Consider the following 12,150-nt stretch of genomic DNA (forward strand, 5'->3'; position numbering starts at 1 on the left):
CTCACCTGGCTGATCTATGGGATGAGAGGGAGTAGCCAGGAGAGGTTGCCCAAAATATGAATCTATGGTCTTTCATGCCTTGTCTCTCAGTGTAGATGGAGCTGAGTGCCCAGGCTGTATGCACTGAGGGAGGAAGCTCATTTGCAGTTCCAAATTGCTGTTGAGTGTCAACACTTCCATTGTAATAAATTTTGTTTTCACTTTGTAACGCAGCTGTAAAACCTTTGCTGATGAGGATTTTTTTATTTTAAGAGTATCTGCCAAGATTAATTATGCTTGCTTCCCCTTATGTGCTTTCACATGTGCTCATTTATTTCCACAGATTTGCATAAATTTTTTAAAAAGGGAAAAGTGCTGATTTAAAGCTTGTTAAGATACTCACTGGAAACATTGCAGACAGCAAGACAGATTTGAATGAGAAAAAAGGCTTTGCACTGTGGAGCCTCTGTATGATGCTTCTTAAAACAACAAAAACCTGTCCTTCTGTGTGCTATGAAGAAAAACATTTGCATATCTGTCAAACCAAAAACAATCTACTAACTCTGGATTGGAGAGAGAATTATATGGTAATTGGTTTTGCTGCCTGTGACACAAATCTTCACCTGTAAGAAAATTCGTACAAAAAACCTGCTTCTAAAGCTAGTAAACTGTACTCATATTTGGAAAACTGACCCCAAGATTAACACACAGATTGGTCCCCATTCCCCTTTTAAGTCTTTTTATAATCTTCTAAATACAGTAATGAAGGAAATGCTTTAAAAAATATAATTTGGAATTGTTTTCTGATTGTTGCACTGCTGCATGTCACAACTGTTGCACTTTGCAGCATCCTCCCAGAGCTGTTAAACCCTTGACATTTGATCTTTCTGAGGAGCAAGAAAGGATAATGGTCGTCTTTCCCCTTATGAGCATATTAGAGACAATACAAAACCAAAACTGCAAGACAAAAAAAGCATAAATGTGGGCCGAAACATCCCACTCCCATCCACCCACCTAAATCCTTGCTTCAGCAATTTACTCAGCTGTGCTAAGTCACCTTCTTGTCCATAAGATGAACCACCACCAGCAGCATCTAAAGCACATTTGGAAAGCAGGTGGCAGGCTAGAATGGCAGCTGGTGACAGGAAAACATAGCAAGCTTGGTATTATAGACAAAGTTCTTTTTCATCATTACAGTATTCCAGATTAGTTTAGGGATTATTCTAAAATTTCTGGGGCACTGGGGGAAGGGGGGAGGAAGGACGGAAGGAGGGTGTAATTTGGTTTTTCTGGTGGTTTGTTTGTTTGCATTTAATTCATAGTGACCTACTACTGAATTCTATTCCTGTCCCCATATCTCAGGACAGCTAGTGTCGCAGACATCTTTTCATTAAAAATCCTTCTTTAGGATTTTTCCTTCTGAGAAGCTGAGAGGCCTCAGAAACAAAATGTAATCAATGGTTATCTGCTGCTGTGGAATGCAGCAGGTGGATCCATGATTGGTCTCGTGTGGATGTTTGGATTTAGTGACCAGTCACGGCAGAGCTGGCTCTCTCTCTCTGTCTGAGCCACAGACCTTTGTTTTCATTCTTTTCCATTCTATTCTTAGCTTAGCTAGCCTTCTGAGATGAAACTTTTCCTTCTATTCTTTATAGTATAGTTTTAATGTAATATATATATACAATAAAATAATAAATCAAGCCTTCTGAACATGGAGTCAACATTCTCGTCTCTTCCCTCACCTGGAAACCCCTGTGAACACTGTCACACAGCTAGGTCTACACACACCAAGTATATGTGCATGCATGTACCAGTAATGGCCACCTTTTCCTCTCACAGAAAAAGTGAAGCATTGCCAGACATGGATGTAGCTTACATCTAATTTCTGTCAAAGTGCAGTAGCTGTCAATGTTGTCTCAATATATTTTCTCAGAGGGAACTTCTTTCTATTTTCAAATCATCCATGTTCCTTTGAAGAGCAGAGTCCTTGAGGGAACTGGATTTGTGTTCAAATATTTTCTCTGCTGAAATGAGATCTCTCCAGAGGTTTTGGTTGCTGTTTTGAGCTATTTTTATGTCTTTCTTTCACCACCCTGCCAGAAAGTGTGCAGTGCTGTTAAGCTGTAGATTCAGTTGCTATAGGGATAATGCTTTGATTTAAATAGAAGCAGAAATATGCAGCATTAATCTTTACATTCTGGTCAGCAACAGAGCACAACTGCTGTGTTTTAAAAAAACAAAGGGGAATTACTTGAATAATAAAATGAAGAATATAATTTTCAAGGGACAATAATATCCCCTATTATTTTATTTGTGATGCAAAATTATGGAAAATAGAAAATTTAATGTAGCAAGATTGTCTGCTAGGTGTTATGGCTACTTCTTGTGAAGTAAGAAAAAAAAATGTATCTTGTGTGCTATTTGAACAGAACATCATACAAAATGGAGAGGATTCAATCTGCTGAATGTGAGCATGCAGTGTCACTTTAGACACCCCTGGGTATATGTTTGGCCGTCAGCTGTGGCTTCAGAATTTGGGACTTGAATAAGTTTTCTGTCATATCTCCAAGCCTCATGTGGATTTCTCAGTATTCTATAGCTTTCAAAAAGAACAGCCACTCAGGTTTCAGAAATTAAATCATACCCCATATATGTGAGGTGGCCCACAAAAGGAGCTTCTGTAGTCTTGTTATTAGGCCAGATTCAATTAAAATAAATTTGCAGTGCAAGAACAGAATCAATATGGAACACAAGGACATAACTTTCATACTCTTTAAGGAAAAAGACATTTCTCTGTTTAATAATCATGGTTTAAAACAATACAAGGTTCTGTTTTGGGGGGTGAATTTGCTATCTAAAATTTTTCATCCAATTTGCCTTATTTAATAGGATACTTTTGCAGCATTCCATGGTCCTCTTTGTTTAAATACAGCTGATTCTCTTCCAATCTTGTCTTCTTTAGGCTCCCTCCTTACCTTCCAGCCTGAAGATAGACTGTTTTTTGTTAATGCTCTGGTTCTCCACTGTGTGAATTTGAAACCACTCTTATTTAGAAATTTCCTTCCTTGCTCAGACTCTTTCCACTACAAAACAAATTCAAGAACTGTATCAAGAAATCTCCAGTGGATTGGGCAGCTTGGTGGGGCTAATACATGCCAATATGGATTTCAGATGTCCTGCACTATCTGACATACTTAAATGATGTTGAGATATGTTTCAGTTCCTCCTGCAGACGTGTTTGGAGGTCACACAAGATACCCTAGGGAGTTTCAGATGTCACTAAACATCTGCCTAATCTCAGCTGATCTAAGTAATTTGACAAATTAATTAAGTTTCTGATCTCCATTGAGTATATGCCCATCTTGCATATAGAATCCTAAATTCAGGTGTCAGAATGTGCAGACCTGGACACCTCCTTTTCTGCTATAAAGTTACTTGTTTGATTTGACATCGCATTTGCATAGCTATGGGAAATTCCATATTTGTTAGCATTGAGAATGACATTTTAAATTGCATATTTTCCATATTTAATAGAGGAATGTTTTTTGTTTCATTTTGGAGCTAAGTAATCATTTCAATTCTTTACTAATCCTTTAGGATCTTTAGTTATTTCACTATAAAGTTCAAGAAAGTTTGATCAGGATTTTGTGTAGTAACACACAGACACACTTCTTACATATTTTATGTGTAAGATTACTTTTCATTACTTTTTTTTATTGTTGCCTGAATTTTGATTAAAAATTTTGGGTTTTGGTTCATAATCAACAGTGACATACACTTGTCATCCTTGTTTATGTAAAAACTGTGTTATTTGTTTGAGAGCTAATTTTGGCTTTGGTAAGGAACTTTGAACCTGAATAAACCATTCTATGAATACTGCATGACACTTTTAAGCATTTTACAAGAAGGAAAAAAGAAAATGCCATTAAATTAATTAATCCTTGAGCTTTCTAAATACAAACATTTCAGAACTTGAAGTGGTATTTGAATTTCCAAAATTTAAAGTGAGTTTGTTTTGCTTCCTGAACTGACTGACTTTGCCCCGTACTTACTCTGAAATGCATTCTATTAATATTCCTTGGCAAAACCAGGTGATTCAAGATTATACAGTTTGTTTTGACACATAATCATTGACATTTTGACACAAAATCAAAGTTGTACTTGAAAGCCTTTCTATCCTTTTCCACCTGAAAATATGCTTTAGAAAACAAGAAAAAAGAAAAAAGACATTTTGGCAGTTCCTCTTGAGATACTGGTATCTCTAGTATAGAAGAGATATTTACAGAATTTAATCTATGTTTTTCAAAAAGCCTGAAAATAGGAAAGTATCTTGCAGTGACATTGTCTCCTAAGACACATAAACTTAGAGTGTCTCCAGGTGAGGTAAATGTGTAGGATCCTATTAGAGTCAGTGGAGATCCAGGCCTTTCCAGTTGTCTAAAGACTGGCATTCTAATGGCACAGGTCCTGGGATACTTTTCTGGTCTTCATAGGAGCACAGAAATGGAGCATTCCAGAGAAGAACAAGTCTTCTACAGCTCTTCTGCTGGCTCACACATCTCTCAGACCCACCATGGATCAGAAGGCAAATATCATTTATCTGTGTTGAGGCCACTGAATGCAGGACTTTATCATTAGGGCCATGCATGAGCTGGTTTGTGGGATGGATCGTGCCCCAGTTCCCATGACTGTTCCTGCTCCATCACCACTGATTGATTAGTAGCTGAGCTCAGGCAGTTCCTGGATGATCCCATTGCTTATACTTGAGCATTCTGTCAGACCTCTGTCAGAAACTTGTCTCCCTGGCTAACAGCTGCCTCTCTCAAATACTTCTAGGGCAAGTGGAAACCAGCTGGGCACCTGATGTAACATCAAATTAACTGCCTTGATCTTAGAGTGAATCTCATCTCTTATACCTAAAGAAATACAAGAAACATCTGGATGATGCTCTTAGTCATACAATTTACTTTTAGGTAGCTCTGCAAGGAGCAGGGAGTTGGACTCAAAGATCCCTATGAGTCCCTTCCAGCTTGAGGTATTTTGTTATTCTGAATAGGTCTTTAAATCCCTGAGTCAAGTCACTAGTGCAAGCTATTGGGCTCTCCTGGTCTGGAAAGACAAGCAACCAAATTCAGGAAGACATAGAGAAAACTAGACCAGCATGGCAGGCTGTATGATGGAAAATTTCTAAAACACTTGCTCTTCTTTCATCTCTGTAAAGATTAGGAAATTTTGTATCAAACTTCTCAACAGCAGTTCAGCTTGCTTAGGTGTGTTAAATAGGCTTCATTTGGTGATAAATCATTGCTACTGTAGGCCAGGAAACAGGTTCAGCTCTGTGCAAATGATTTTAAATTAATTTAAATATCTGACTTCTGTTACATCATAAGAGACAAGAATTAAAAGAAACTTAAAGACATAAGCAGACATAAGCCAGGGAAAGGGGAAGAAGCCTCATGTACAATGCCCAAGAGCAGCAGCATCAGCTCCAGCAGCCTCCCTCATGGCACCAGGAAGGGGCACTGCTGTTTGCACTCAGGGAGTTAAATCACATCCCCTTCTCAGCAGCTTTCATGCATCAAAGCATAACATTTATAGCTGGGACAGAAAGCATTCTGATGCTGACTTTGATGAATTGAGGTGCTTTTGCTTTTGCAAGGTCCTGTCCTCTTTTCCCCTTCATTCCAAATGTCTGTTTATTGCTCTGAAGGGTTTGTTGGCAGTGCTTTGTTTACATGTTGTCTGATCTGAAGGTTTGGTGAAACAGCAGTTTCACAAGCTCCTCATTATGTTTTATGCAGAAACAGTGGGCTGATTAATGGAGGATGTGCAAGTCAGTTAGTGCAAAGAAAAATTCCAGAGTTTGCACAAAGCAAAAAACCAAACAAACATGGACCAATCAAAACCCAATCAAAGTATGAGTTTTCATTCTTAGCATTGAGAGAGAAAACTTCCAGTGAAAAAAATCCATAAATGTTTTTATTCAGGGGAATAATTTTTTAATCATAAAGAGATACAAAATACTAGAATAAAAATAGGTCTAATATATGTAATTTTAACTCTTTAGTAAGGAGGCCATTTTAAACATCAATCCCAAGTGTATTCTGTATTTAACAATTTCTATAGAATTCATACTAATTTTAAATTTATAGGTTATTGTGACTTTTTTGGGTTTGTTCCACAGCCTGGATGAAAGAAAGGCATAAAGTGTAGCAGACAATAACAAGTTCAATGATTCAGTCAGTTTAGAAAGTTTATTTTTGGTATAGGATTGCAATCATAGATATATGAAACCCAGATTGCCAACTCTTTCATGGCCATACCCAATATCCTCTTTTTCGTCAAGTGCTTCAACAAACCTACATTTGATATGCCAGTTATAAGAATTTAGAAAATTACCAATGACTAAGTGAAAGGCAGTTGCTGACAGACTCAAATTTTAGTAGCTAGTATTTGTCACTGTTAGCAATTCTCTTATGCTGGTTTTATTTTTATGACTTTTTTTTGCTGCTTACCTTTCCCTTTTAATGCCCACTTTAACTCCTCCTGGTTTATGAAGCCAAGGCCTTTTGGAATTATTTGTAGAGCAAAACAAACATATGAAAGCTACAAGCCTTTTTTTTTTAATAAGATGCTAATATTGTAATGTTACTATTCAAAATAAAATATTTCCTATTATGTACATTTTTCTTTTATAATAAAATTAACATATCAAATAGTTAAATGAGAAACTTGGTTACTACCCTTTTCTTGTTAACCATTTTGAATCAGGTTATTGAATATAGGTATCCAAACTTGAAAATCTCTTGATTAGATTGCTACTGACATGTTGATTTCTTTTGATAATACTGTTGCATTCTTTCCCTTAATTTACCCTCTGCAGCTGTGACTGCCTCACTGGATGGAAAGGTGCATTTTGCACAGAAACTGTGTCAGTGTGTGATCCTGAGCATGATCCTCCACATCTGTGTCAGCAAGGCAGTACCTGCGTGCCACTGCCTGGAGGCTACACGTGTCACTGTCCTCTTGGAACAACTGGTACCTACTGTGAACAAGGTATGTCAAATGCACAGTACATTGTACACACAGATATGTGATGTAAAACCACAGCATTTTGCAATATATCAGTTAAATGTAACATAAAGACACAAACAAAATAGATTTAAGAAAGTGATGTTCCTTTCTGTTGGAAAAAGTAATTTAAAGCAATGAATTATTAGATATTGTTTACTTGCTTTGCTTATTTTTAATGCCATTTTTTCCTTCATTTTTTTCAAATCAATCAACCAAATTCACAAGCGTGATTTGTCAGGCACCAAGGGGACAGGAAGTATTGCAGAGCAATGTTATGGTACTTAGTTCAATTCCCAAGCTCATCATAATGAAGTAGGATGGGAAATACACTTGAGATCACAGTAGAGGGAAGCATCTGGGACCTTATCCAATTTCTACTGATCCTAATGGTGAAGTTCCTGTTGACTTCACAGTCTGTTGGGTAGGGGTGCACTGATAATGATGACAAGAGATGCAAACATCACTGTAAAAATCCACAAATGATTATTCTCCCAGGCTTTTTTTCAACATGCCACCCTCAAAATATGTCCTCAGTTTGCAGGTTTTGCATTTCTTACCCTCATGTAAAGGAATCCTTTATCTGTTTTCTTCTCTGAGAGATTGTGCAAATATTCAACAATGTGGACACACAGGTGTTGCAAGCTCAGGGACTTTTCCTGAAAGTGCCTGAAGTGACTCTGTGTGTAAGGAGGTACAGTCCACACCCTCTATTCCACAGCTCTTAGATTCATGTTAATTTTGTACAAGCTTATGTTTTTCTGTTGAGAAGCTTCTGTAAAACTTTTGGAGAACTCCAGTTACTGTTAAATAGCTGCCTTCCCAAACTGCCTGTCAAGGTCCAGCTCTCTTGTTGTGTGAGTTTGAAGCACAAAACTGACAAGCTGAACTGCATTTGACCTGATTTGCAGTCCTCCTCACCCTGTAGATGGATAGTTCTTAAATCCCATTACACGTGGAACTGGTAGGCCCAAATGAAAAAGAATATAGCTTCTGGAAAGTTACTGTTGAATTCCTTATTCTACGTAAGAACATGCTTGCTTTATTGCCTCTGCTGCAACAGCTGTTCGAAGCTCTTTATATGAACTTTTCAATTTTGAATTCTCATTTCAAGTGAGGTTTTCAAAAGTAATGGCATCTGGATTCAGGACACTGATCATCAGGATATGTGCTATACACAAAGCAGGTAATTAATCAGGTAAACAGTCCTGTGTTCTGGTTCCAGAATTCATTTGGGTCTTCTTATGATGGCCACATTATCAGTACAGAACTTATATTGGAGCAAGAGAAAATTGTATTTCTTACAGATTGTCTTTCTTGCAGTAATTCTTCACCTGATAAACACATTAGAGGGCTCCTCTCTGTTTTATTTAAAAGCTTTCCTTTTATGAATAGGTACTGTGGATCCTGACCAAACTCTGTGCCCTGTATTTCACCTTACTCTGTGGCAGAATAATGAATTATCATGAGATTTTTCAAAGAGCAGTTTGCACTTTTAGTGGATAGCAAATTGCTAAAAAACAGCTGCTTATCAAGATTGAATATCTCATCTCTGGATTAATGGTGGTTATTGGAGCCAAAAGAAAAAGAGACAGAGAGCAATGAACAGCCCAAGGGACTGGGAGAAACAAAGGGTAATTAAAGGATGAAGACTAATGAATGTACCAGAAGGAAGGAAAAAAGTGTGAGAAGAAGACAAATAGATTTATGAGGCAAGAAAAGCATAGAGTAGAATTACAAAGGGTAAGAACAAACAGGGGTTTGCCAGATAATAGCAACTGGTAAAGACAGCACAACAGCATGGATTGCACAGGAACAGGTCAGGTGAAGCAAGAAAATAGGGCAATAGGGGTAGAACCACAATAATAAACAAGAGCAGTCTGAACACAACTATTAAGGGTACTCAGGCTAAATCATCAACAAACAAGCATTAACTTGTTTGGCAAACACTAAAAATGTTTGAGGTTCTTTATTAACTATGTATATGAGAGAGGAGAGATGAAAGCATATGAGCAGATGAGGAGACGCCCTTCTTCACTGTGATGGTCTTGCTTAGAGCATCAACTCAAGCCACCAAGGATGCAATGGCTGTCAGCACAGAGATAGGGTGCATTATGGTTAAGCTTTAGATGTCAGAGCTCCACTAGCAAGTGTTCAGTGGTTGGAAAACAAAGTTAGAACAAGACTAAGCCCAGGGAGAGAAAGTTCTGTTAAAGAACACAGTTTTCATGGCACTTACGGCCCGAGAGTCACAGGACTCACTTGAATATCTCACAGTGACCATTGCCAATAGGTAAATTGAGCAATACTCTCAGGAGGTTGCAGAAAGATCTGTATTATTTCATGTGTTTTAGAGGAAACAGAAGAAATAAACCCACTTGACAAAGAGAAGGTAGCAACTTCAATTACTCTTAATTTCCTATTGGCTGGGCGCAACAAATTCATATTCAGGAAGTAGTGCAGTGAGATTTTGTAGGCTGAAATGCTGAGAGCAAATATTTCACTGTATATTTCAACCTGACAAAGTAAGTACCAGGACTTGCTTTTCTCAGAGAAAGATCAAGAGGTTCAGCAGGTAGACAGTACCCTGGTGACTGACAAATAGGAAGATGCCTGTGAAATTTAAGACCAGTTTTGGGAAGGCAAGCATCCATAATGAGCACTAGGAAAGAAGGACAGGGCTGTAAATTAGATCAGAATGGGCCCAAGAAATAAAGCCTTGTCATGCAAGGCAGAGTAATACATTTGTTCAACAACTTAAAACTCCACTTCTTGGGTGCACTGTGCTGTCCAAACCCATTAACACTCATAAAACAAGAGTGTTAGCTTTAGAAAGGTAACACTGATTTAAACAAACAAAAATGTAATTAATTTACACCTCCAGAAACAAAAGTGATTTTAATGAAATGGGAAGAAAATAGAAGATTCATGGAGGAGTCTATTTTGCTTGGTGTTAACATTGCCACTTGGACTCAAACCGCTTCCAAGACTCTTTGTGACACATGAAGCAGCAAATCATGTTCCACTGGTTTGAAAAGGTCACAGCTGTGACAGCAACGCAGCAAAGTCAGCCCGGCTCCTGAGGTGCAAAAATGGCATCCAAATATTGCCATGATCTGGCCCAGCATTAATTCTTAGTTAGCACTCCCATAACCACAAGGATTGGCAATATGGGGAAGTAGTTTATCTAGGGTTTTTTTTTTTTAATTGTTATGTTTTCCATGACACCAAAACATGATGTTAATAAAATCTTTGGGTCATTTGACTTAAAGTTTGCAACTAAAGCACCAGACAATTATAACTTTTCTTCTGATCAAGAAGATTCAGCCTGCAGCAGCATGATAATTTAGTTATTTCAAGAAGACACAATATTCAAAATTAACAAGAGTTTCCAGTTATTTGTCTGGGGAGTCCCCTGCATGGCTTTGCATGCCAAATTCCAGCTTATTCCATTTGTGCCAATGAATACCTTTGTAATTAGATCTCTCAAAGGGCTTCTGAAGAGGGAGAAGTCTCTAAGGACCTGTTTTTTCAGTTCCCCTGCAAGTGTATAGTAGACTTGTTGGTTTCACTGTGATTATTACTGTGAGAAACAGTGGCCAAGATCAAATGTCAAGGATGATTCTTCCTGAGAAAGAAGAAACAGTGTAAAACCCTTTTACAGCAGGTAGCTTAATTATACAGCACATTGTTACATATGTGAACACAATATCTTTTTTCACAAATAGTAATTAAGAAGATATATGAACATTAAAATTACAGGCATTATCCTTAATTACAGTCTGCATTTATATTTTAATCTCTGCTGAATTCTATTTTAGCAGCTTATTCCTCTCATAAGAACTGTGTGCCTGTGTGAGGCCAGTAATCCTGTCTCCAGCAGTGGCCAACAATGGAGATTTAGAGAGAAAATTGACACACCAACTACATGCAATATCTCCCTGAAGCACTCTTTTAGAATCTAAACATTTATTGCTTACCTCTTTTTTTTCTTGCCATTTATCTTAATGGATTAAATCAAGTCTTTAATCTTGTCATAAGCAGCATCACCAAAGGCTATGAAAAACTTGAACAAAAATAAATGTTAGGTCAATAAAGTTCCTCTGACATTCCATTACACATTGAGATATATTTACACATAAGATAGAGTTTCTATAGCTCCTGAGTATATTTATTTCCCAGATAATTTTTTAGAGGAATTAAGAAGACCTACAATTTCAGATTAGTTAATTGTGAGATAACAGAGACTGATAATGTTCTTATTTAAGGGGACAGCAGTGCAATATTTGAAAGATTCTATAGATGGCACTATTGGAGAACACTTGCCGGTGGTGAAAATAAACAGGGTTTTCATCACAGTATTTCTATGAATTTTAAATTATTCAGCAATTTTCTTTAGCAGGAATAGTTTGTGCCACATACGTTCATAAAATCTATTGTGATAATTTTTCTTGACTTCGAGGCATGATAACAGAATGCTACTGTCTTTTTCACAAAGAAACAAGTTAATAAACAGACTTCTTCAACTGTATATTAGTCTCTGAATTCCATAGCTACTAATATTGCCTGTCAACATACAATGCTTGAAGAACTGAAAGAAAATGTAAAGAGTTTTCATTGTTCTGGCCTTGGTTTAAAGAGATACTTGTCAAGCAATAAAGCCATTTCCTTGATGAACAAAGGGCAAGCAACTTCCTTGGGCCATGTTTATTCAGCTCAAGTCAATTTCCTACATATTATTTTGATGTCAAGTTCCATTATTCTGATATAAAAGTATAGCAAATTTTTGAAACAACCTGATAAACTAACAGAACAAAAACTCTTTACTTTTGAAATAATTTTTACTATAAGTATTTTTTACTTTCTACACAGTATAGAATGTTACTTGACTTATTTTGACTACTATTGTAAGCTAAATTAATTCATAGTGAGGTTTAGCTCAACTTGTACATGACAAGACACCTTATATACACAGTCATGTACACTTATGTTGGGTTTACCTGACAATGCAGTTGGACTTGCACAGTCTCATAGTTTCATAGTTACCATTAGGACACTTTTGTTTCTATGTTTAACCACAAGGGCAATTTTCTACTGAGT

The 12,150-nt window shown here is 37.1% G+C and overlaps 1 protein-coding gene across 1 annotated transcript in view; it reads left to right on the forward strand.

Moving 5' to 3' along the window:
* The window catches only part of EYS (eyes shut homolog), a 723,503-nt gene that overhangs the window by 694,628 nt on the left and 16,725 nt on the right, over positions 1-12,150 (forward strand). The window contains 1 exon segment of the mRNA XM_066547467.1: positions 6,863-7,035. Within this exon segment, the coding sequence (XP_066403564.1) occupies positions 6,863-7,035 (173 nt within the window).

The sequence above is a fragment of the Molothrus aeneus genome, chromosome 3, assembly GCF_037042795.1.
Source record: "Molothrus aeneus isolate 106 chromosome 3, BPBGC_Maene_1.0, whole genome shotgun sequence".
Taxonomy (NCBI): Eukaryota; Metazoa; Chordata; class Aves; order Passeriformes; family Icteridae; genus Molothrus; species Molothrus aeneus.